The sequence below is a fragment of the Schistocerca americana genome, chromosome 2 (assembly GCF_021461395.2).
Source record: "Schistocerca americana isolate TAMUIC-IGC-003095 chromosome 2, iqSchAmer2.1, whole genome shotgun sequence".
NCBI classification, from domain to species: domain Eukaryota; kingdom Metazoa; phylum Arthropoda; class Insecta; order Orthoptera; family Acrididae; genus Schistocerca; species Schistocerca americana.
The window spans coordinates 437,915,170-437,943,134 of NC_060120.1; the positions used below are offsets into that span (position 1 = coordinate 437,915,170).

General features: G+C 43.7%; 1 protein-coding gene across 1 annotated transcript in view; it reads left to right on the forward strand.

Annotated features, from left to right (window-relative positions):
- LOC124594074 (ATP-binding cassette sub-family C member 4-like) overlaps nt 1-27,965 on the forward strand; it is a 296,842-nt gene that overhangs the window by 103,052 nt on the left and 165,825 nt on the right. Inside the window, exon 9 of the mRNA XM_047132424.1 lies at nt 1,640-1,822. Coding sequence (XP_046988380.1) covers nt 1,640-1,822 — 183 coding nt within the window. The remainder of the gene's footprint in view (nt 1-1,639; nt 1,823-27,965) is intronic.

The window sequence follows — 27,965 nt, forward strand, 5'->3', positions numbered from 1 at the left end:
TTCGCCGAGGCAGATGGAAAACCGCCTTAGAAAACATCCACAGGCTGGCCGGCATACCGGACCTCGACACTAATTCGCAGCTCAGGAAGCAGCGCATTAAAACCGCGCGGCTAGCCAGGCGGGCTTCCATGTGGTTGTTCCTTCAATTTTAAAAACAAATGAAAGTATAATGGGCACATATCAGGACTGTATGGTGGGTGGGGAAGTATTTGTCGAGCGTTTCTCTCACTAGTAGGGCAATATGTGGTCTTGCATTATGTGACCGAGCGAGGTGGCGCAATGGTTAGCACACTGGACTCGCATTCGGGAGGACGACGGTTCAATCCCGTCTCCAGCCATCCTGATTTAGGTTTTCCGTGATTTCCCTAAATCGTTTCAGGTAAATGCCGGGATGGTTCCTTTGAAAGGGCACGGCCGATTTCCTTCCCAATCCTTCCCTAACCCGAGCTTGCGCTCCGTCTCTAATGACCTCGTTGTCGACGGGACGTTAAACACTAACCACCACCGCATTATCGTGCAAAATGAGGGCACCAGCTGGAAGCATGTGAGGCATTCTGCAGAAACAACTTGAAGTACGTGCTTGATACAGATGTCCTCTGGGGCACTCTGTAGCTATCACTCCATTCATGTTATACGCGAAGGCTACAATCAGTTTTACCATTGTTTGTAGGCACCGGAATTTTTACGGGTGCGGAGAGTGGGAGCTTTTCCAATGTGACATATGAGACTTCAGTTCTGGCTCAAAATCTCGTATCGAGGTTTAATCAAGTGGAACAGTCCTTTTCAGAAACTGCTCTACTTCTGTTCGATAACGTTGAAGCCATTCTTTTGAGATTTTTTTGCAGTCTACTCTCTGTTCTTCACTCAGATCACACAGACCCATCTGGCAGCAGCTTTTCTCATTTTTAACTTTTCAGTTACGATTCTGTAAATTAAAGTGAAGGACATTCCGACCTTAAATGCAATTCCCCCACACGTTTTTCGACTATCCTCTCTCACAATGTCATTAACAATAACTTTGAAGGTTTAATCTGTTGCATCTGATAACCTTCCACTTCCTGGCTTGAAACGTGAATACCACCGTGATACTGTGCTACAATCCACTACATCATTTTCACACACCTCTCTCAAAGAGCTGTAAATTTCCGTTGGGTTCTTTCCACGTAGGAAGTCGGATGTAATTTAGAAACGCTGCTCGCTATGTGTGATCCGACTTGACTCGGTTTCATCTTGCATTTTAAAACTGAATATCTCATGACACAGCTACCATAACAGTCGCACATACGCAGATGCAGGACTTTTGAAATGACACTCGTACTTCGCTTAATTTCTTGTAGCCTGATTAAGATGTATTAACATTTGATAGCCAGCAAATTTCGTAACAGCAAAAGCGTTTACTTATTGCTGTAGGTTACGGCAGTCACACCACACCGTTACTTGCAGAGTAAATGTAGCTGCGAAACATCATCGTTCATTCAAATCAGCACACCTTTACTGTTTGAGAAGTGCTTCACCTGACAGTCTTTGTGTGTTCGAAACGATTTCTGCGAGTTGCGTTGCATTTGGACGATAATACCAGTCCAGACATAAATGCCCGACAGCTGTGCTGTGCTACACGGTGTGTTACGCTGGTGTGCAGGAGTTCCTTATGAAGCCAGAGGCGACAGTGGCGGACAGGGCGCAGGGAGCCGCCGCCGGGGAGGTGAGCCTGCAGCACGTGTCGGCCACGTGGGACGGCGATCACCCTGCGCTCTCCGGCATAGACCTCAGCCTCCGCCCGGGCCTGCTGTGCGCCGTCGTGGGGCCTGTCGGCTGCGGGAAGGTAAAGCACGTGACTCTGCGCTTTGGACGCGACGAGCTACACAGTCCAGTCACGCTCAGTCAGCACGGTATTCTGCCACAACTAACACGTCAACCTTCTCACTAGCAGAAGTAGGAAACAGGTATAATATGCAAACATTTTTAGCGAAGTTTTAATGACAGCACTGGTATACACTAACGACTTTTTTAAATTGGTCATCAGTCTTCTGACTGGTTTGATGCGGCCCTCCACGAATTCCTCTCCTGTGCTAACCTCTTCATCTCAGAGTAGCACTTGAAACTTACGTCCTCAATTATTTGCTGGATGTATTCCAATCTCTGCCTTCCTCTACAGTTTTTGCTCTCTACAGCTCCTTTAGTACCGTGAAAGTCATTCACTGATGTCTTAACAGATGTCCTATCATAATGTCTCTTTTCCTTATCGGTGTTTTCCACATGTTCCTTTCCTCTCCGACTCTGCGCAGAACCTCCTCATTCGATACCTTATCAGTCCTCCTAATTTTCAACATTCGTCTGTAACACCACATCTCAAATGCACCTCTTTTCTTCCGATTTTCCCACAGTCCATGATTCACTACCATACAATGCTGTACTCCAGACGTACATTCTCAGAAATTTCTTCCTCAAATTAAGGCCGATATTTGATATTAGTAGACTTCTCTTGGCCAGGAATGCACTTTTTGTCATTGCTAGTCTGCTTTTGAAGACCTCCTTGCTCCGTCCGTCATTGGTTATTTTTCTGCGTAGGTAGCAGAATTCTTTAACTCCATTTACTTCGTGACCATCGATCCTGATGATAAGTTTCTTGCTGTTCTCATTTCTACTACTTCTCATTGCCTTCGTCTTTCTTCGATTTACTCTCAATCCATATTTTGTAGTCATTAGACTGTTAATTCCGTTCAACAGATCAGGTAATTCTTCTTGACTTTCACTCAAGATAGCAGTCATCAGCGAATCTTATCATTGATATCCTCCACCTTGAATTTTAATTCCACTCCTGAACCTTTCTTTTACTTCCATCACTGCTTTCTCGATGTACAGATTGAACAGTAGGGGCGAAAGGCTACATACTTGTCTTACACCCTTTTTAATACGAGCACTTTGATCTTGGTGGTCCACTCTTATTATTCCCTCTTGGCTGTTGTACATATTGTATATGACCCTATCCCTATAGCTTACCCCTACTTTTTTCAGAATTTCGAACATCTTGCAACATTTTACATTGTCGAATGCTTTTTTCACCTCGACAAGTCCTGCGAACATGTCTTGATTTTTATCTGTAGTCTTGCTTGCATTATTAACCGCAACGTCAGAATTGCCTCTCTTGTGCCTTTACCTTTCCTAAAGCCAAACTGATCGTCATCTAGCGCATCCTCAATTTTCTTTTCCATTCTTCTGTATATTATTCTTGTAAGCAACTTGGATGCATGAGCTGTTAACCTGATGGTGCGATAATTCTCTCGCTTGTCAGCTCTTGCAGTCTTCGGAAATGTTTGGATGATGCTTTTCCTTAACTCTGGTGGTATGTCGCCAGACTCATTCATTCTACACACCAACGTGAGTAGCCGTTTTGTTGCCAGTTCCCCCAATGATTTTACAAATTCTGATGCAATGTTATCTATCGCTTCTGCCTTATTTGATCCTAAGTCCTCCAAAGTTCTTCTAAACTGTGATTCTAAAACTGGATCCCCTATCTCTTCTAAATCGACTCCTGTTTCTTCTTCTATCACATCAGACAAATCTTCCTCCTCATAGCGGCTTTCAATGTGTTCTTTCCACCTATCCACTCTCTCGCCTGCATTTAACAATAAAATTTCCGTTGCACTCTTAATCTTATCACCCTCGCTTCTAATGTCACCGAAGGTTGTTTTGACTTTCCTATATGCTGAGTCTGTCGTTCCGACAATCACTTCTTTTTGGATGTCTTCACATTTTTCCTGCTGCCATTTCGTCTTAGCTTCCCTGCACTCCCTATTTATTTAATTCCTCAGCGACTTGTATTTCTGTATTCCTGAGTTTCCCGGAATATTTTTGTACTTCCTCTTTTCATCGATCAGTTGAAGTATTTCTTCTGTTACCTATGGTTTTTTCGCAGTTACCTTCTTCGAACCTATTTTTTCTTCCCAACTTCTGTGATGGCCCCTTTTAGAGATGTCCATTCCTCTTAGCTGTACTGCCTACAGAGCTATTCCTTCTTGCTGTATCTATAGCCTTACAGAACTTTAACTGCATCTCGTCATTCCTTAGTGCTTCCGTATCCCACTTCTTTGCGTATTGATTCTTCCTGACTAATGTCTTAAACTTCAGCCGACTCTTCTTCACTGCTATATTGTGATCTGATTCTATATCTGCTCTTGGGTACACCTTACTATCCAGTATCTGATTTTAGAATCTCTGTCTGACCATGATGTAATCTAACTGAAATCTTCCCGTATCTTCTGGCCTTTTCCAAGTATAACTCCTCCTCTTGTGCTTCTTGAACAGAGTATTCGCTATTACTAGTTGAAACTTGGTACAGAACTCAAGTAGTCTTCCTTCTCTCTCATTCCTTGTCCAAAGCCCATATTATGCTATTCTTCTACTCCTTCCCCTACAACTGTGCTCCAGTCCCCCACGATTATTAGATTTTTATTCCCCTTTACATACTGTCTTACCCTTTCAATATCCTCAAACACTTTCTCTATCTCTTCATTTTCAGCTTGCGACGTCGGCATGTATACCTGTCGGTGTTGGTTAGCTGTCGATTCTGATTAGAACAACCCGTCACTGAACTGTTCACAGTAACACACTCCCTGTCCTAAATTCCTATTCATAACGAATCTTGCTCCCATTATACCATTTTCTGCTGCTGTTGATATTACCCTATACCCATCTGACCAGAAACCCTTGTCTTCTTTCCACTTCACTGACTCCTACTACTTCTAGATTGAGCCTTTGCACTTCCCTTTTCATGTTTCCTAGCTTCCCTACCATGTTGAAGCTTCTCATATTCCACTCCCCGACTCGTAGAACTTTACCCTTTCGTTGATTATTCAATCTTTTTCTCATGGTAACTTCCCCTTGGCAGTCCCCTCCCGGAGATCCGAATGGGAGACTATTCCGGAATCTTTTGCCAATGGAGAGATCATCATGACACTTCTTGAGCTACAGGCAAAATGTCCTGTGGATACACGTTACGTGTCTTTAATGCAGTGGTTTCCATTGCCTTGTGCACCCTCATTCCGTTGATCATCGCTGATTCTTCCTCCTTCAGGGGCAGTTTCCCACCCCTAGGACAAGAGAGTGCCCTGAACCCCTGTCCGCTCCTCCTCCCTCTTTGACAAAACCGTTGGCAGAATGAAGGTGACTTTTTATGCCCGAAGTCTTCAGCCGCCAATGCTGATTATTAATCAAAATTTAAGCAGCTGCGGGATTTGAACCCACTAGACCATGGGTAGACTAACAGTCTAACACATACATAGTACCAAAGTTGTACCTTAATTTGATGTAAATCATTACCGTTGTTCTTCTTTGAATACCGCTACGGTCGCAGGTTCGAATCCTGCCTCGGGCATGGATGCATGTGATGTCCTTAGGTTAGTTAGGTTTAATTAGTTCTAAGTTCTAGGCGACTGATGACCTCAGAAGTTAGGTCGCTTAGTGCTCAGAGCCATTTGAACCATCTTCTTTGAATATTGGTGGTGAAAAACTTCCAGTGCCAGTATTTGGCCCACAAGGGGAGGAGTGGTGGTTGCAAAAAGTTCCCCATCGCCAGTCTTTGCACTAATGTCCCCACAGTGACTCGTGAAATGAGGGCATGTGATACTGTTGACAGCGATTCATCCATTCGATAGCAGCGTTAGTTCGGCTGCCCCTTGGTGCTACATGAGAGGTGTAGGTCAAGTGCCAGCACCACTTTCACCCTCTCTTCCCTTCCCTTCACCCTTCACAATCTCAACATTGCCCGGTTCAAGCACTCATCAGAGTCATCCGCACGACACAGATGCACAGGTTGGACGAAGGAAATGGCAAACCAGGACCTTGCCTAGAATGGAAATGCTGGATTCCTATACCTACTAGTTGGGGGTCGCTGTGGGTTCTGGGCTAAGAGTTCATGATGTCAGCATCAGCATTCCCAGAACTGACATCAGCATCAGCTCTGTCCAATGACATCATTCCAGGAATTTACTCCTCCTTCCATACCCCTCTGGGAGGGGCCTTTCTGTGGGAGTTGGGTTGCATTCGAAGGTGTTTCTTGAATAATTAGAAAGCTACAGCCTCTAGCGAAAACGTATCACAGTACAAAATTTACCTAGTTGTATTTCCTAAAAAACGTCCCGTTCATTTTCTTGTGTGGGACTAACAGTCTGCATGAAGCGAGTGAGAGAGCAAGAAAAACTCACATGTGGCTTATGAAGGCCAGATATAACATTGTGGTCTGCGTAAAACCACATAGGCATGTGAATCACCCTGAAAGAAAAAAAAAATTCAATCCTGTCAATCAATAACAGCACATGCGCACTTTTCATAACTCTGGCATGTACACTTGCTTAACATTGGCATAATACTTAATCGGTCGCTACATTTTATACCGGCATATAGAACACAATTACGCCCTCGCTGTAAGTATTGACTAAGTACGTCCAAAATACCGTCAAGCAATGTTACATCAAGAAAAGTTTTGAATCACCCCAGTTCCCAGAACTACTGAAGATAGACGTTGACTGTGGATATTGTATCACAGTCACAGTCCTACTGACTGTTCAGAGATGTCACTAAACCCGCCCAAAGGTGCAAACAACCATGCATGAGCAGCACCTATTAGACGGAGGAGGTCCGACAGCTCCAGTCATTTCACCAGGAAGGATGTACACGGCTCGTTTTGTCTATGGTTCAAACATGCCTTCACGCTCAATACCGCAGTTCGATCACGTCCACATTGTAACTTTGTGCCAGGAAGGGCTCTCAACAAGGCAAGTGTTCAGGCGATCACGTTTTCTTCACCGACGAGTTTCGCATATGCCTTCAACGAGACAATCGTCGGAGACGTGTCTGGAGGCAACCCAGTCAGTCTGAGCGCCTTGATCACACTGTCCAGCGAGTGCAACAGGGTGGAGGTTCCCTGCGGTTTTAGGGTGGTATTATGTGGGGCCGACGTGTGCCGCTGGTGGTCATGGAAGGCGCTGTAACGGCTGTACGATACGTGAATGGCGTCCTCTGACCGATAGTGCAACAATATCGGCGGCATATTAGCGAGGCATTCGTCTTCATGGACGACAATTAGCACCCCCATCGTGCACATCTTGTGAATGACTTCCTTCAGAATAACGACATCACTCGACTAGAGTGGCCAGCATGTTCTCCAGGCATGAACCCTATCGAACATGCCTGGGATAGATTGAAAAGGGCTGTTCACGGACGACTTGCGGACAGTATGCCGAGATGAATATAGGTATGCATCAGTGCAAGAGGACGTGCTACTGACTATTAGAGGTACCAGTGTGTACAGCAGTCTGGACTACCACCTCTGAAAGTCTCGCTGTATGGCGGTGCAACATGCAACGTGTGGTTTTCATGAGCAATAAAAGGGGCGGAAATGATTTTTATATTGATCTCTATTCCAATTTTCTGTACAGGGTGATGCAAAACTTTTTTTGAAGTGCGAATTTTGTAGATCTCAAGAAAGATATAAACAGTGTATCAAACGCAACTATCATTTGCCTGTCTACAACCATGTGCTGCTGCCAATAAATGTAGTGCCCCACTGTTGTTAGACAACTTGTTGTCTATTCTAGACCTGTAGTGAGAGGGTTAGGTTGTGGGTATCGAGAGATCGAAAGTATTGCTACAAGGGAATACATATAGCATTGCCTTCTGTGCGCGTATACATTTAATATTCGACTGAATTCGCGTTTCTACAAATCTCAGCTTGTCCGTACACAAATGCGTTTCTACAGAGTCTGTGACTGCTAAAAGGATTGACTCAGTACTTTCACGACTACGCGTGGCCATGGAACTGACTAGCTGTACTTGCCCACTGGTGTCCACACTAAAGACATTGTGTAGAGCATATCCTCCATTGCGCTGTTGTTCAAAATACTCCACATAATGTATTCTAATACCTCTTCTATTCCACATTTTTGCGGAATTTCTATGTATAACTTTAAGTTAATAATCTTTTTGCAAAACAAATTATCATTAAAAGCTATTACCCCAACAGTTTTAAATTCTGCAAGAATCCGTTGCTATGTTGCTACGTGTGCAACAACTTTATTCCTGCATTTTCTACCGCTACTCCAATAAATGGACACCTATCTTTGCTATTTTACACTAAATGTTAATATGTCCCTACGTTTAAAGTAATATTTAAAAATTGCTTGTGCATTATGCAATTGCGTCTTCTTTTTCCAATAACAGTGTATATGTCCTTTCTTTTGGCAGTTGTCTACGCCATATACTTCAGTTTTTCATTTCCTAGCTACGATGTCTTCCATTTCCAGTTCTTTTTCGCATACATAAGACATTAACCATGCTTATGGGATTATTACACCAGTACACAAACTACAGAATACAACTGGAACACCACAGAACATCTGTTCCATAAGTTATTCCTTAACTGATACTACATAGAAGTGACTGGCACAGAGTACAGTGATAAATGCTGTTTTTCGGTCTTTGCACACGGTCAAACATACGATCCACTCAGTTTCCAAGCTACAACATTCTCGACACACTTAGATGCATAGAGTTTCCTTTCCGGTATCCCTTAATGCAGTAAATGATCTCGATTTCGACATTGTTCGACCAGTACTCTAACGTATAGTTATTTGCGATTATCTTGGCCAGCAAAGGCACCACATATTCAGTGGTTTCTTTTAGTAATGTTAAGACTAAGGACAAAATCTAGTAAGAGGAATGCAAAGAATAGCTATACATTACCTAGAGGCCGCACTGCCTTTCTTTCAAGGATTTACATATCCAAAGGAGTCAATATGTCAAACAGACTTAACGCATTAAGTGTTAAGAGCTTAAAAACTGATCACGTGATTGTGACATCGCTTTTCGTTCTTTTATGGCTGCTGTCTACGCCATTTATTCCAGTTTTCGTTTCTCGACTTCGATGGCCTACGTTTCAAGTTTTCTTTTTTTCATACATAACACAATAACCATGCATTTAGGAGCTTGTTACCGCAGTAGACTAACTGCAGAACACTGTTAAACATTACAGACTGGCGTTTTACTACACACAGAGAGGCTCCGCAGCGGATTATGACGGCAGGCTGCTGAGGATCGATTCCGCTTACAACATCGTATAGCCATGTAGAACTATGTTAGCTTTTTTTCAAAGTAATTACTGTTAACAACTGTTATTCCATTGGTTTTAGACTCTACAAAAGGTTGTTATGAGACGTAAAATATCTAAACAAGTCCAGATGTGAGTGGAGCTTTATAAACAGATCTTTCATCCTTTAATGTAGTAAACAGTCTCAGTTTCAACATTTTCTACCAGGACGACGAGTTCGTACTGGGACAGTGTTATTAAGGAAGTAGTGGAAATACGTAGCTCGACGAATCTTGCAAACAGAGACACGGGCTTTCAGCTTAGTTCAGCATGGGATCCAGCACTGGCCATATTGAAGTCGCTTCGAGCAGAGAGGAATACTATTGGTCATAAGATGGACGACGATTCGCCAGCAACATAAATATTCTGTTGACAACGGGAGGATAATCAAGGCGCCTGCGTGGACGCGCAGTTTTGCTTGCGGCTTCCGACAGAGGTCGCTGGGGCGGCCGATGGCAGCGCAGAGTAACAGCGGCAGCCTCCGCCCTTGCGGCTTCCGACAGAGGTCGCTGGGGCTGCCGATGGCAGCGCAGAGCAGCGGCGGCAGCCTCCGCGCGTGCGCCGAAGTATTTGGTTCTTCATCCTGTAGGTGGCGTTACTGTCCTTCCAGCTATCAGTTGATATCGTCGCTATTGGCCATCGAATTTGGCGCCTCCACGCATGCGCACTTCCTGCCTAAAACTGGCATAAATAGGGGGCCCTGGTCCTGCCTTAGCTACCCCGACCTGTGGAAAACCTCCCGTATCCTCATGTTCCTTAAACCCGGCAAACCGCCGTCCGCCGTCTCCTCCTACCGTCCCATCAGCCTTACCTCGGTCTTCAGCAAGGTCCTGGAATCTATCCTCACCCGACGCATCCACCAGCATCTCCGCCACCACCGCCTCCTTCCCGTTACCCAGTGTGGCTTTCGGCCGTCCTTCTCTTCCGACGATCTTCTCCTTCACCTCACTCATCTCCTTTCCGAACAGCTCAATTCCCGTCGCTCCGCAATCTTCCTCTCTGTTGACCTCGAACGCGCTTATGACCGCGTATGGCATTCCGGTCTCCTCTTCAAGCTCCAAACCTTCGCCCTTCCCATTAACTACGTCCGTCTGATCGGTTCCTTTCTCTCCCGCCGTCCTTCCTATGTCACCATCCATAACACAGATTCCTACACCTTTTTCCCCTCCGCCGGTGTGCCCCAAGGCTCCGTCCTCTCCCCCCTTCTGTACCTGTTGTACACGGCGGATATGCCGCCGCCGTCACCCCCCGTCCACCTTCTCCAGTTTGCCGATGACACCGCCTTCCTTGCTCTTGCCCCCACCCTGCAACGCTCCCAACGCCTTCTCCAATCCCATCTTGACCGGTTCACCGCTTGGTGCAACCAGTGGTCAATCCTTCCAAAACCCAGGCGTTCATTGTAGGCAAAACCACCCCTTCCTTCCGCCTCCTTGCTTTCTATCTCACCGTCTATAGCCGTCCCATCGCCCTCACTCCCACCCTTAAGTACCTTGGCGTCACCCTCGACCGTCGCCTCTCCTGGACTCCCCATCTCCAGACAATCCAAGCGAAGGCACGTTCCCGACTCCGTCTCCTCAAGCTCCTTTCCGGCCGTACGTGGGGTCTGGACCCCTCCACCATCCTCCACACCTATCAATCCCTCATCCGCCCTATCCTTTGTTACGCCCATCCAGCATGGATCTCCGCTCCCCCTACCTTTTATAAATCCCTCCAAATCCTTGAACGCCATGCTCTCCGCCTCGCCTATCGCATCCGTCTCCCCTCCCCCACGAGGATCCTGTATGATCTCATCCCCTTCCCCCACCTCCTTGAAAGGATACGGATCCTGTACACCTCCCGTAAACTTGATCCTCCTCACCCATTCGTATCCCCGATCCTCTCCCATCCCCGCCCGCTGCCGCGCCTGTGTTCCCACGTCCCGCCCGGTCTCCATCTCTCCACCCTCCTTACCCTCTCCCAAGGTGGCTTCCGCCAGCTCCCTCTCTCTGATGATGTCCTCGTCCCCTCCATCTACCCCTCCTATCAACTTTGACCCTGCCCCGCCCCCCACTTCCGGTGTCCTTTCCTTTCGGCACCCTCCCTCCCTTCTCTTCTCTTCCCTTCTTTTTCCTTTTCCACGTCCCCTCCCTCCCCCCTCTTCCCCCGGGCTTCCTCTCCCCCTGCCTCCCTCCCCCTCTCTCCCCTGCCCGTGGTATCTCTGCTCTCCCCACTCGCTCTCCCACTCCCCTTCCTCCTCCTCCTCTCTTGGCAGGTCCCTGGACTTGCACACGCATAGTGAACATTCGCGCGCCGGAGATCATCGCCTTCTGTGTCTCGTGTGTGTGACGTCGTTTAGTGTTTTTTGGTGTCCGCCGTCCCACTACTACGTTCACTTGTGCCGTCGGATTCATCAGTGTTCTGTGCGCCGTGCCAACGTGTTTTCAGTGTTGTTATCGCCACGTGTGAACGACTCCGTGTTTTTTGTGTCTCTGTGACCTCTCTCTTTTGCCCGTCACTATTGTAAATGCTATGGCTGAAGAGCGGCGTAGTGTGCCGCTGCCAGCCTACCTGATTTGTACAGGTTTTAAAATAACAATAAAGTAAAAAAAAACCTGCCTTAGCAGTGTGTTCGTCGCACCTGAAGATGTCGGCCAGTTGCGCTGACGAAATAATATTGTGGAGTTTTCACTATGACATCCGACGTCTCGCCCGAGAACCATATATACAGCTCAATACTGGTTCAAATGGCTCTGAGCACTATGGGACTTAACATCTAAGGTTATCAGTCCCATAGAACGTAGAACTTCTTAAGCGTAACTAACCGAAGGACATCACACACATCCATGCCCGAGGCAGGATTCGAACCTGAGACCGTAGCAGTCTCGCGGTTCCGGACTGAAGCGCCTAGAACCGATCGGCCACCGCGGCCATCATTTAGACAGCCCAGTGTTTATCATTTAGCGTCACTCTATCTACAGCCTTATGCTTTGTCTTGCATCTACAATACAGTAGTCGCTGTCTCTTTAAAACATTTCTTATAGTGATTCTATACTGTGAAAGGTCGTTGCCATTACGAACTGTTCTAGTAGGTACATATCTGTCTAATGTCTGATCAGCCATTCTTTTAACTTTGAGCCACAGTTCCTCTGCATGCACGAATACAGGTAAATAAGCTGAGGGGAAAAAATCGCTACACCAGAAAATAATTAATGTAGAGTAATTACATTTCTGGAATACACATTTAACTGATTAACATTGCAAGATCACAGGCTACTGAAAGTGAGAAATAAACCAATGAAAATGTGGGATGCTGGTACACTAATAACCGACAGAACGTCGCATGAAAGCATGTGAACACGCATACATTTTGTTGTTCAGGTACGAGATGTCAGGTTGTGCAATGGGGTTTCATGCCTGTTGCGCTTGGACGGTCAATTCCGAGACGGTTAACGCTGTTTGTGGATGACGATGGAGTTATCGTCTGATGATGTCCTTTATGTGCTCTACTGGAGACAGATCTGGTGATAAAGCAGGCCAAGGAAACATGTCGATAATCAGTATGGTGGGCTACCAACAGTATGTGGGCGAGAGTTATCCTGTTGGAAAACACCCCCTGGAATGCTGTTCGTGAAAGACAGCACAACTGGGCAAATCAACAGACTGACGTACAGATCTGCAATCGAGGTGTTTGGGCAGGCACGAGAGTGCTCCTGCTGTCAGGCGAAATCTCATGTCAGACCGTAACTCCTTGTGTAGGTCCAGTGCCTCTAGCGTGCAGAAAGGATAGTTACAGGCCCTCAACTGGTCTCCTTCTAACCAGTACCCGGTCATGCAGGTATCGAGGTGGAACCAGCTTTCATCAGAAAACACAACAGACGGCCGCCTTGCCCTCCATCGAGCTATCGCTTGTCACCAGTGAAGTAGCAAATGGCGGTGGTTTGGGGTCAGTGGAATGCACACTACATGGTGTCTGCTTCGGAGGTGTCCTTGAAGTAACGTATTTGTTACAGTTCGTTGTGTCACTGTGGTAGCAACTGCTGCTCAAATTGCTGCTGCAGATGCAGCCCGATGCGCCAGTGCCAACAGCCGAATACTATGGTCTTCCCTCTCGGCAGTGCCACGTGGCCGTCCGGACCTTGGTGTTCTTGCGACCGTACATCCTTATGACCACCGCTGCCAACAGTCATGTAAAGTGGCTACATTCCTGCCCGATCTTTAGACAGTGTCGCAGAAGGAACGTCCAGCTTCTCGTAGCCCTATTACGCGACCTCGTTCAAACTCAGTGAGATGTTGATAATGGTGTCTTTGTCGCCATAAAATCGACTAACATCAACCCACAAACCCCAATTTCAAAGATAACTAACACTCACGGCCGTTACAGTGTCTACGTAAAGCAATGTGACTTCCACCTTAATGGTGGCGCTACTAGCGCCACCTTTATGCGAATGACGCGATATTTGAATAGACATCGTCTTTCAGATCTAAAAGTACGCTTGCCAACTTTTGTTTACGTTGCAAAACTCCTTGTTGCTGCTATTTTTTCCTCTTTGAGGTATGACATGACTCCTTTTTTATCTAGCTTAATGAACATGTAAATCTTTCTAGTAGCTTTATTTGACCTTTTTACACTGGTAATCGTTGCTACACCTGCCTTATGATCGCTGATACAAATTTCAGTATGGGCATACTCAAAGAGGTCAGACATGCTCCTATTTTATCTAGGCCGGCCGGTGTGGCCGTGCGGTTCTAGGTGCTTCAGACTGGAACCACGTGACCGCTACGGTCGGAGGTTCGAATCCTGCCTCGGGCATGGATGTGTGTGATGTCTTTAGGTTAGTTAGGTTCAAGTAGTTCTAAGTTCTAGGGGACTGATGACCACAGATGTTAAGTCCCATAGTGCTCCGAGCCATTTGAACCATTTTATCTAGTATATTATCCTCATGAGTGAGATCCCGAGTATTTTGCAGAGAAAGTCATTATTATTACTTCACAAGTTTGTTTTCACATCTACAATTTACAAAAATTGTAACTATTCCTATTGAGTTTTCGACGTTTAAAGTCTCCTCCAGCCACGACAGTGAGATTGGGGATCATATGCATCAGGCAGCTCAGATTTTCTCTAAAGTTACTGTTTAAGTTTGAGGGTGAGTCTGGTCCTCGGTGGATTTTGAAACGTTGCGGATCTCTCTGCAGTTGTACATACGTGTGTGAGTCGACTGTGGTTCAGCATTAGTTTGCGTAAGCAGCTTCCCACACTCGTGAACTCAACACACAAAAGATCAGACAACCGATTCTACACTCACACAGAATCCAACAGCGTCATTCAACTGTTCAGGGTTGATAATTATTCGCGCTGCTATGTATTAACGCAGCTGAAAATTTAATTACATTCATATAATTAAAAATGGTCCTCGGCTCGTGGTCCCGTGGTAGCGTTCTCGGTTCCCTAGCACGGGGTCCCGGGTTCGATTCCCGGCGGGGTCAGGGATTTTTCCTGCCTCGAGATGACTGGGTGTTGTTGTGTCGTCCTCATCATTATCATTCATCCCCATTACGGTCGGAGGAAGGCAATGGCAAACCACCTCCACTAGGACCTTGCCTAGTAAGGCGGCGCTGGTCTCCCGCGTCGCTCCCCTGCGCTCTGTAAAGAAGTATGGGACTGAAACTTCCTGGCAGATTAAAACTGTGTGCCGGACCGAGACTCGAACTCGGGACCTTTGCCTTTCGCGGGCAAGTGCTCTACCAACTGAACTATCCAAGCACGACTCCCGCCCCGTCCTCACAGCTTTACTTCTGCCAGTACCTCGTCTCCTACCCGAGTTCGAGTCTCGGTCCGGCACACAGTTTTAATCTGCCAGGAAGTTTCATATCAGCGCACACTACGCTGCAGAGTGAAAATCTCATTCTGGAAGTATGGGACTCATCATCATCATCATCAATTAAAAATGACCCACCTAAATTTCAAGATTGAAAGAACGCTATATGTTTCTTGTTGCGTGACCTGTGTAACACTGAAAACAGCGTCACAGTTAGGCTGCAATTCAGTGACGATATAAGGGCCGCCACATCAGAATGTTGTGCCGGCCACCGTGGCCTAGCTGTTCTAGGCGCTACAGTCTGGAACCGCGCGACCGCTACGGCCGCAGGTTCGAGTCCTGCCTCGGGCATGGGTGTGTGTGATGTCCTTAGGTTAGTTAGGTTTAAGTAGTTCTAAGTTCTAGGGGACTGATGACCTCAGAAGTTAAGTCCCACAGCGCTCAGAGCCATTTGAACCATCAGAATGTTGTGGGTGGAAATGGAATGGTCTTGGTCACTACGATTTAAATTGTGGTTGTATTGGTTCACAATTACTTTCATCAAAACATATATAGCAACATGCTAACCATATCTAGATTTCTCTGAATCACCAGCGTGACAATCATTGAAAATTATATCTTTGCAAAAGACTGAAGATTGATTTGGAAATCACTTTCCAAAGTCTAGGCGACTCACAAAACGCGCAAATACATATCCCAGCATGATAAAGAAATAACGGTAAACTGCAGTCACAAGTTGCGAAACAGACTCGAAAATTGTGACCTATGCAGTTCAAAGACAAACGCATATGTTAAACGCGACACTTAATCGAAAACCGATAAAGGTGCACCAAGCTGTGGTCGCGCACCGAACGCAACCCTCCAACGAACGAGACACGTGCAGCCACTGTGTGCTCGCCGAGAAACAGACATCTCCACACTCTTGGCGGATGCTGAATAGACTGCATCTCTCACACCAATTGCAACTTTTGCCACAGTGACAACTGAAAATCTCCGTCCCTCCTCCTGCATACAGGGAAAACCTGCAGAATTTTCTCATCCAGTGTTCGTTGTATTCTCTGTTGACAAGCTGAACTTGGCAGAATATCAGCTCGCGCCTTATGATTGCTGGAAATACACCTCGACACATAAACGCAGGTCGCTTCTCATTCTGTTAACAGCAAAATAGCGGTGGCCCTGATTCCCTGCTTCCGTCTTCTGGACCAGCTATGGATCACTCAGGACCTCACCTGGCTGGCACAGTTTAGTAGTTCTCTGGCATAAGAGACACTCAAAGCGGCTTACTCGCTCGACTGGTGCCCACGGGAACTTCTCTTGGATAAATTTCTCTCTCTTTCACTATTGTAAACCCACCGCCGAAGACTTGCTGGTGACACGCCTCGCTGCAGTCCACATCTGAGGGAAACGCGAGCTAACATACTAGAATTCACAGGTCCTGCTTTTCCATTCAAAAAGTTTGGGTGAATACAACATAAAATGATTATTTATATTGCCACTTAGCAACGTGTGACAAACTAGTTTCGTTACAATGGATCCATTAATAAGTTTATACCCAATCTTCGTACTGAGTTTTGGCCAATGTCACAGCAGCTTCAATATCTGTAACAGTGGATTTAATTTTGTTTTCTGGTACATAAAACTACCACCTCCGTTCCCCATTATGCTACCTTTTCGATTGTCAGTATTAACTTCACGGACTGTTGGCTTTCGTCAACAGATGATATGCCACAGGAGGAAATTTTATTGACTTACAGGAGCATTAAATACCGTTACTTTTTATGCACTATCCTGATGAAAGAGAATGGCCAGTAGTGGAGTAAGGGGGATACAAGGACAGGTTTAATTTATTAAAGATAGAGGACCCTCACCCACTTCCCCTGGTGTAGATGTGACAATAACACACTGATGATGTCACCAGATAATGTCATTGGATTTTTCCCCCTCCTTCAATTTCCATACCTCCCAATCCCTCCCACCACACCTCTTTCCCACCCCTTCCAGAAAAAAAAGTTGGCGGGAAAATCGCTCCATTTGTGCTGACCCGTTGGTGTTATCCTCTTGGAAATCGGTGGGAAAATCTCAGTCTGTATTGAGCTGTTGGTGTGGAATGATATAAGGAGGATTTTTCTTTCTTTCACAGTGTTATTTTGTTGGAAAACGATTCTAAAACTTTTTCTTGTTCGTGTGCTCACCTTGATGTGTGGACACCGACTGACCTATTTCACTTTACTGCCACCAGAGGACACTCGAAATTGTGACATCACGAGTGAAACAAAAATGGCTAGACCAATGGTAATGCAGCATCCAGTCAGGTGATCATGACGTCAGGGATGTGAGACACGTACAGTAGCTCACTGGAATCAGTCAATGGAAGGCCATGAGATGTCAACAGCAGCAGCAGCCGAGATTGTGCAACATCTCGCAGCAGAACAGGAAGAAATGGAAATGTAAGAATTCATTACATGTCTTTGGTACTGCTATTGCTTCTTCTTTGCCCCACACATAGGAGTTCTTCTTCTTCTTTGTTCAACACCTGCGGTGACCTGTAGCATGTCTGCACCTGCAGCAGCAGCAATGGCCTTTAGCTTGTCAGGACCAGAAGCGACCTCCAGCATGTCAGCATTTCAAAAGAGGATGCACAAATGAAGTCAGTCAAAGAGTAGTCTGTGAAAAGACCAATGCGCGTGTTGTACAACAGCTATCACCATCATACTTTGGCTAAAGATCTGGTGGAGAACACAAAAAAATGTAGTCTTATGTAACATCACTAAGCGGCTTAAGGCTTCCATCCAATCACTCGTTGACCAATTTGGTTTGGCGGGAGAAGATAGCAAAAGCAAGGCCAAAGTTTTAAATTCCACGTTTAATAAATCATTCATGAAGGAGAATCGTACGAACATATTGTCGTTTGACCACCACACAAATACGTCGCCAGGTCCAGATGGAATCCCAATTCGGTTTTGCAGAGAGTACTCTAGGTCACTGGCCCCTTACTCAGTTTGCATTCATCGCCAATGTCTCGACGAGCGCACTGCAAGTGACTGCAGAAAAGTGCAGGTGACCCCCTTATATAAGATGGGTAAAAGAAGGGACATGCAAATTACAGACCAGCATCCTTAACATCGATTTGCTGCCGAGTTCTAGAACACATTCTGAGTTTGAATACAATAAATCTTCTAGAGACCGAAAAGCTCATGTCCATGAATCAGCACGGTTTTAGAGAGCATTGCTTGTGCAAAACCCTGCTTGCTTTTTTCTCACTTGATACACTGCAAACTATGGATGAAGGGCAACAGCCAGATCCCATATTTCTAGATTCGACACAGTACCCCACTGCAGACTGTTAATGAAGGTACATGCATACGCAATAGGTTCCCAGATGTGTTACTGACTTGAAGAGTCATTTAAGTAATAAAACCCACTGTGTTGTCCTTGATGGCGAGTGTTCATCGGAGACAATGGTAATATCAGGAGTGCCCCATGGAAGCGTGATTGGAGCATTGCTATTATCTATATACGTAAATGACCTGGCAGAAAGGGTGGGCAGCAATCTGCAGTTGTTTGCTGATGATACTGTGGTGTACAGATAAGTGACTGTAGATTAATACAAGATGACCTAGACAAAAATTTGAGTTGGTGTGAGGAATAGCAGCTGGCTCTTAATGGAGAAAAATGTAAGTTGATGTGGATGAGTAGGAAAAACAAATGCGTACTGTTCAGATACAAAATTATTAGTGGAAAGTTGCGAAGTGATATGAAATGGAATGAGCATGTGGGGATTGTGACAGAGAAGGTGAATTGTTGACTTCGGTTGACTGGAAGAATTTTAGGAAAGTGTAGTTCATTTGTGAAGGAGACCGAATAATGGATGCTAGTGTGTCTTATTCTTGAGTACTGCTCGAGTGTTTGGGACCGCACCAGGTTCGATTGAAAACAGACATCGAAACCATTCAGTGGCGAGGTGCTAGGTATGTTACTGGTAGGTAGGTTCCATCAGCTTGCAAGTGTTGCGAATGTGCTTCGGGAGCTCATGTGGGAATCCCTGGAGGGAAGAAGACCTTCATTTCGAAGAACACTGCTGAGAAAGTTTGGAGAACCAGCATTTGAAGCTGACTGTAGAACGATCGTAGTTCTACCAACATAAGTTTCGCGTAGGACCATGAAGATAATATACGGAAAATTAGTGCTTATATGGAGGCATAAAGAGAGTCGTTTTTCCCTCGCTCTGTCTGCGAGTGGAACACGAATGAAAAAGACTAGTTGTGGTATAGAGAATCCTCCCCCATGCACCGTACAGTGACTTGCGGAGTATGTAGATGTAAATGTAGAATCTGCAATGGCAACTAGCACATTGCACCTGGACAGAATGTTGAAGCAGGACAAGGAACTGCTATTGTCTGTGCCACTCATCTGTCAAGGCACCCAGCCTATTCCTGAGTCGCAGGAGTGCACTGGGGGTACTACACAGCACGGTTCTGTTGAGTACAGCACTCCGATTGCACTACTACTCTTCACTTCAGTTTAACTTCATTTTAACTGTTAGTGAATCAAAGCGTCTAAATATTGGTATATAAGCAGCAGCAGACAGTGACTGGTGTGTGGTGATGAAGATCGAAAATGCAACATAGAAAGTGCGGTTTTTTGAGTCTGGGTAGGATAAAGTAAGTCATGCTATACCTTACATGAATGTGCAGATGACTCAGGAGCATTATACACTTCATTCTGCCCTGGACTTTTGCTGTACCAGGCTGATGCTATCCGTCAAAACACTTTATGATGATGCAGCCCTCTAGGTGAAATCTCGAGGCCGATCCATTTATTTACAGCACCCCACTGTAGTGAACTTATCTGTATTAAGGATGATTCTCTTGTGTTAGAGAGACTGGAGCAATGGCTAATGTGTATTCAAGCTGTGTACTGTGACTTTCTGAACTATCCCCACATGTGTAGTGTGCATGTAGATGATTTATAACAGTGCATTAGTTCATGTATCGATGCAGTGTCAAAGTGGATTCTAATAGTTAGGGGGTCTATCCATGCCAAATATACAGATGGAATACCCGAGTTTTGTGTTGCTCCCATTGGTATGAGGGAAATATACATGGAATTTAGTGCATAAAAGAAACAATTATTTGAGAAACACGGTGGAAACAAACCAGTGGACTTTTTTTGTTAATGTAATGCATCCTTTGTACAATTGCTGAAGCGTAAATTATATTGGAAACAGTGTGATATTTCTTGCTTCATAACCCTCTCATTATAATGTAGTTCAGTTGGTAAGGTGATTATGCTGTTGTGGCTACATATATTATTACTTGCTTAGTGCCCACTGCTTTGCCCATGTAGACTGTATGTTTCTATTTAATCGATTTTTCATGTTGTTCACAAATTGCAACACCTTCCAAGCTTTTCACACTAATTAACACGATATAAGCATGGTCTTTTCTGAATGTACTTCTGATGGAAAAGCGATTCTGGTAGCTGGAGCCAGAGTTTGTCTTAATCATGCCTTTTGCGTTCTTATGGAGATATTTCCTTAGCAAATTTCATACCCTAACGAAAGTTTCTTTACATCCAACTGAGAAATGAAATACCAGTTTTTATGAGTTTAGCTTTAAATTTTTTTTAATGTAACGAAATAATCTGTTACAATTTTTAGCCCCGTAGGGATTTAAATTCCAGAAATAGATATATTTGTTTTATTTCTAACCGAGAAGTCAAATGCCAGGTACCATAGCTGTAGCCTTAAAAATTCTCTAGTAGTTCTTTAGTAATTATTTATTTCCAAAAAATCTTTCATCCCCTATTTTACCGCCTTAGTAGTTGAATTTCCAAAAATGCTGAAACAGGCAATTTTTTATTTTCTAACTGAAAAAGCAAATACCAGCTTTCGTACATTTAGCTTCAAAATTTCCTTAATAGTGACATACTTTCATAAAACCTTTCATCCCCTCTTTTACCCCCTTAGGCGTGGAATTTCGGACAATCTCTTCTTAAATGATGCATATGGTGTGAGACCCAACGCTCTCCAAACTTCAACTTTCTATCCTTAGCAACCTGAGCTGGGCGATGATGAGTCAGTGAAATTTTCATAGACTTAGCTTCAAAAATGAGTGAAATATTTCCAGAAAAATGGTCATTCCCCATTTCACCCCCGAAGGGGGTTGAATTTCTAGAAATAGTGAGAAGACCAATTTAAATTTCCATAGATTCAGTTTTAAAGATGCTTTCATAATAAAACATTTTCATAAAAAGTGTCATCCTTGACTTCGCATCTTCGGGATTCAATTTCCAAAAACACTGAAACACGTATTTCTTTATTTATGACCGAGAATTCAGATACAGGAGAAAGAAAACTGGCGTTCTACGGATCGGAGCGTGGAATGTCAGATCCCTTAATCGGGCAGGTAGGTTAGAAAATTTAAAAAGGGAAATGGATAGGTTAAAGTTAGATATAGTGGGAATTAGTGAAGTTCGGTGGCAGGAGGAACAAGACTTTTGGTCAGGTGATTACGGGGTTATAAATACAAAATCAAATAGGGGTAATGCAGGAGTAGGTATAATAATGAATAGGAAAGTAGGAGTGCAGGTAAGCTACTACAAACAGCATAGTGAACGCATTATTGTGGCCAAGATAGATACGAAGCCCATGCCTACTACGGTAGTACAAGTTTATATGCCAACTAGCTCTGCAGATGATGAAGAAATAGATGAAATGTATGACGAGATAAAAGAAATTATTCAGGTAGTGAAGGGAGACGAAAATTTAATAGTCATGGGTGACTGGAATTCGTCAGTAGGAAAAGGGAGAGAAGGAAACATAGTAGGTGAATATGGATTGGGGGGAAGAAATGAAAGAGGAAGCCGCCTTGTAGAATTTTGCACAGAGCATAACTTAATCATAGCTAACACTTGGTTCAAGAATCATAAAAGAAGGTTGTATACCTGGAAGAATCCTGGAGATACTAGAAGGTATCAGATAGATTATATAACGGTAAGACAGAGATTTAGGAACCAGGTTTTAAATTGTAAGACATTTCCAGGGCCAGATGTGGATTCTCACCACAATCTATTGGTTATGAACTGCAGATTGAAACTGAAGAAACTGCAAAAAGGTGGGAATTTAAGGAGATGGGACCTAGATAAAGTGAAAGAACCAGAGGTTGTAGAGTGTTTCAGGGAGAGCATAAGGGAACAATTGACAGGAATGGGGGAAAGAAATACAGTAGAAGAAGAATGGGTAGCTCTGAGGGATGTAGTAGTGAAGGCAGCAGAGGATCAAGTAGGTAAAAAGACGAGGGCTAATAGAAATCCTTGGGTAACAGAAGAAATATTGAATTTAATTGATGAAAGGAGAAAATATAAAAATGCAGTAAATGAAGCAGGTAAAAAGGAATACAAACGTCTCAAAAATGAGATCGACAGGAAGTGCAAAATGGCTAAGCAGGGATGGCTAGAGGACAAATGTAAGGATGTAGAGGCTTGTCTCACTAGGGGTAAGATAGATACTGACTACAGGAAAATTAAAGAGACCTTTGGAGAAAAGAGAACCACTTGTATGAATATCAAGAGCTCAGATGGCAACCCAGTTCTAAGCACAGAAGGGAATACAGAAAGGTGGAAGGAGTATATAGAGGGTTTATACAAGGGCGATGTACTTGAGGACAATATTATGGAAATGGAAGAGGATGTAGATGGAGATGAAATGGGAGATAAGATACTGCGTGAAGAGTTTGACAGAGCACTGAAAGACCTGAGTCGAAACAAGGCCCCGGGAGTAGACAACATTCCATTAGAGCTACTGATGGCCTTGGGAGAGCCAGTCATGACAAAACTCTACCATCTGGTGAGCAAGATGTATGAGACAGGCGAAATACCCACAGACTTCAAGAAGAATATAATAATTCCAATCCCAAAGAAAGCAGGTGTTGAAAGATGTGAAAATTACCGAACTATCAGTTTAATAAGTCACAGCTGCAAAATACTAACGCGAATTCTTTACAGACGAATGGAAAAACTGGTAGAAGCGGACCTCGGGGAAGATCAGTTTCGATTCCGTAGAAATGTTGGAACACGTGAGGCAATACTAACCTTACGACTTATCTTAGAAGAAAGATTAAGAAAAGGCAAACCTACGTTTCTAGCATTTGTAGACTTAGAGAATGCTTTTGACAACGTTAACTGGAATACTCTCTTTCAAACTCTGAAGGTGGCAGGGGTAAAATACAGGGAGCGAAAGGCTATTTACAATTTGTACAGAAACCAGATGGCAGTTATAAGAGTCGAGGGGCATGAAAGGGAAGCAGTGGTTGGGAAAGGAGTGAGACAGGGTTGTAGTCTCTCCCCGATGTTATTCAATCTGTATATTGAGCAAGCAGTAAAGGAAACAAAAGAAAAATTCGGAGTAGGTATTAAAATTCATGGAGAAGAAATAAAAACTTTGAGGTTCGCCGATGACATTGTAATTCTGTCAGAGACAGCAAAGGACTTGGAAGAGCAGTTGAACGGAATGGACAGTGTCTTGAAAGGAGGATATAAGATGAACATCAACAAAAGCAAAACTAGGATAATGGAATGTAGTCAAAGTAAATCGGGTGATGCTGAGGGGATTAGATTAGGAAATGAGACACTTAAAGTAGTAAAGGAGTTTTGCTATTTAGGGAGTAAAATAACTGATGATGGTCGAAGTAGAGAGGATATAAAATGTAGACTGGCAATGGCAAGGAAATCGTTTCTGAAGAAGAGAAATTTGTTAACATCGAGTATAGATTTAAGTGTCAGGAAGTCGTTTCTGAAAGTATTTGTATGGAGTGTAGCTATGTATGGAAGTGAAACATGGACGATAACCAGTTTGGACAAGAAGAGAATAGAAGCTTTCGAAATGTGGTGCTACAGAAGAATGCTGAAGATAAGGTGGGTAGATCATGTAACTAATGAGGAGGTATTGAATAGGATTGGGGAGAAGAGAAGTTTGTGGCACAACTTGACTAGAAGAAGGGATCGGTTGGTAGGACATGTTTTGAGGCATCAAGGGATCACAAATTTAGCATTGGAGGGCAGCGTGGAGGGTAAAAATCGTAGAGGGAGACCAAGAGATGAATACACTAAGCAGATTCAGAAGGATGTAGGTTGCAGTAGGTACTGGGAGATGAAGAAGCTTGCACAGGATAGAGTAGAATGGAGAGCTGCATCAAACCAGTCTCAGGACTGAAGACCACAACAACAACAATTCAGATACCAGTATTCATAGATGCAGCTTTAGAAATACTTTAATAGTTGCGTGATAAAGACATTAAAAAAAAAGAAAGCTCTCACCCACTGTTTCACCCCCTTAGGGTTAAATTTCCGAAAAACATGTTTATCTTTATTTCTGACTGAGAAACCAAATACCAAATTTCTTAGATCTAGTTTCAAGTTTGCCTTCATAGAGACTTTTTTTTTTTTTTTAAAAAGCCTTCATCCAATATTTCACCCCTGTAGGTTGGAATTTCGAAAAATCCCTTCTTAAACGATGCCTACAGTAAAAGATGCACACCTCCAGATTAAAACTTCCGTCCTTAGCGGTTTGGGCCGGATGATGATGAGTCAGTCGGTGGGACAGTCAGTCAGGACACTGCCTTTTTATATACACAAATGACAAGAGGTGACTGCATCAGTATACATCACACCATGGATGAATTCACACACATATGGTGCACTCAAAGTGAGAGGATGGGTATACATAGACAGAACATTCGCTTGCACATGATTTGAAAAATTGAGGCTCTCGACTGTAAAGTTGCCAATGTATGCAAGGAACTACTGACTTATTGTCACACCGTTATGATATCGATCAATATATTAAATGCTAGGTTAATCTAATTGAAAAGAAAGTAAACAACTTAACGGTAAAGGTCGACGCAGTTTTGCAGGATATGTATAAAGTGTATACTGCACAGAACTCTGCTTAGTATGTAACAAGATGTCAACTAACCATAAAGCCATTGAGGCAAGGAATGTCGTTAGTGAGAAATTACTGTTGCTAAGGTTAGCACATTTGGGGCGGTATCAGACACTAAGAAGAGAAACCTTGAAACCTCTTACTGGTTACTGGGCAGCTCTCAGTCAAATAACGTGATGGCGGCGATGCCATTGCGGATTCATTAACCATCACAACGACGCTAGCATAGACAGAATATGTAGCATGAGCATCATAAAACCATACATGCTGGATACACAGTCTTTAAGATTAACTGGTAACATAAAATAGATCAGTGATAGGGATTTCCAGATAACACCAGGCCTACTGAATCTTATTTTCCCAAGACCTTGAAAAACCATAAGTTAAGCAGGGAAAATCTTGAAGTGAATGGTGAAATACTGTGTTTGACAGATGTACGTAAAAAAGCAAAAGAAGTACCAAAAACCCAGAGCAGTATGAAATTTAAAACCATTACAAAATCTGTATTAGATCTGAACATAGCAGCAGTGATAGTATTAAAATTCAACATAAAAGAGTGAACAGTTGATACCCACAGCAAATATATTGTAACGACTACAAGGAGCTAATAGATTGGCTATGAATGCTCATGGCAACAGCTGCTGCCAGTAATACAGCTCATTCGAATGAAGTTGTTTCCACAATGTCTGAGCTTAGATACAGGGGTTTCGAATAAGTATGGAGACAGTAGTTCGAGAACTATTCAAACAAGCAAGTAAAATATACCCGCGTAGACAAGTTATGATTAAAGGTTTGGATGACTAATGGCAAGCGAATCTCATAGATATGACGGAATATTCACGTGTGAGTAACGGTTTAAACTATATTATAATGGCCACTGACACATACTCTAAACTTGCTGGACACTACCTATGAAAACAAAAATGGAGGGAGAAGCTGCACAACTGATTGGCGATTGCTGCAGATGAGGATGAATCGGTTTCCAGACAATGTTCAAACAGCTTATGATGGAGAGTTTTACAATAGATATTTCAAGAATGTGATGGGGCACTGTGGAATACAACACTGCTCAACATTCACCCATCTGAAGCCGAGTATTGTGAAACATCTGAACATAAAACTGAAAGATCAAATGTGGATGCACTTTAATCTTCGTTGTTCATGCAAATGGACAAATATCCTCCCACAAATAATTGCACTGTATAACAGAATCAAACATAGCACAACTAAAAAGATAGGAATCAATGTTTGTGATAATGGACTCCTAGGTGTGTTTGGAAAACAACATTGCGTATGCAGAAAATAAAGATCTACCAGAACGTCATGCTGTACTTCGAATATTAGCTAATGAAGCCAAGGCAAAATGTGTAAGAAGGATACTGGTACAGGACAGTGCACTGCACCATTTGCAGTTGATAGAACCATGTGTGCTTAAATTAGTGGCATCTCAAACTGTGAATATCATTGCAGACATTCACAGTTTCTGTGATAATGTATGCAGACGGTTCATATTTAAAGATATCGCATTTGTAGAATTCACATAATATGCTGGTGTGATAGAGACATTGTTAGCGAGCATTGCATCGCAGAGGCCTTTCGAGGATGTGAAATAGCATACCCTATAAAGATATGGTATTGTTTCGGTTGTCTGACTACACAGATACCATTATCTACGTCATATGAAAGGAGAAGATCAAGTGAATGTATCACATCTTAAAGTATGCAGATATTAACGACTTGGAGTACTATGGATACCGTGCCCTCCATAAGCTCAAAAAGATGACAAAATAATGTTGTGTCTCCTTACTAAAATGTAAAATTAGTTTTCAGTTGGATTAGAAGTAAATAAATATGTTCTGTGTACTCATTTTACTGATTTCACCCTACTCAAACTTTGATAGTTATATAGCATACAGCTTTGATCACATACTGCATCTGTGGTTCTCCCTAAGCACAGGCGATACAGTTTTAGACATGTCTGCTGAATGTATCTGAAACTGGAGATGGTCATATGCCATCTGCTCCCATAACCCAGTATGTGCAGCACAGTAGGCAAAGTCCTAGGTAACTAAAACATATATTTGTGTTATTCTCCACCTTAAACTTCACCTCATTAATGGCGCTCATTTTCAAAACTAATGTTATATGGATGCCTTGCACATCCTTTATATATACAATGCAGTAGAAATTTATTCATTTCTCACAGATATACAGATAAAATCTGATTCTGTTTTTCGGGACACTGATACAATTTGGCTCTTCAGATACAATCTGATTATTTTTCACATAATATTTTTCAGTTCAGAGACACCTTTTCCGCTTACACACTATTACTACTGATAATAATTATGACACAAAAAAACCACAGTCCACTCAACAGTAGCACTGGTTGTGCATTTACAATTTTCGGAGCACAGAAGCCCTCTGGCTGTAGATGTTCACAAGTTTTTCGATGGATAACAATGACTGAAAATATTCACAATACTTTTTTATCCGCAGATGTACACAATGCTCGACTCTACAATGCATGAGCCCAGTTCACAGCACAGTGCTGCAGTTAATGATGGGGTACTGTGGATCATTAATGATTTTGTGGAGCTCTGTTTCCAGAACAGGACGGCACACTTTCAGAAAACCGATGTGGTCTCTGTGCCCCTCCACTGGAGATAACGAGAAGTTCTCCACAAACAGATCATCAATCACCTTGTAGTTTAGCTGTAGCATTACGTTACTAACTTCATGACCATCTATAATGTGGCCGGAGAGGGAACTGCTGCTAGTGCCAGGATCACTATTATGGGGACTATGACTATCAGGCAAGGACTGCAAGCATCCTGTGGGTGAAGCTGGCTGTGGGATCGAGCAATGTATGTAGAACGTGGGGCACGTACCTACGAGGCCACCCAAGGTTGGGGTACAGCTGCATCTGGCCAGCGTGAGCATCCACACTGTGGAGACGGCTAGTGTGTGAGGGGATGAGGTGTGTAAGCTACTCCTGGCTCTGGCCCAGTTGGCAGTGGTGTCCTAATCACTGGGCAAAGTTTAGCCAGAGAGGTAGACATCTGCTAGCCATTTTTTGGAGCGAAGG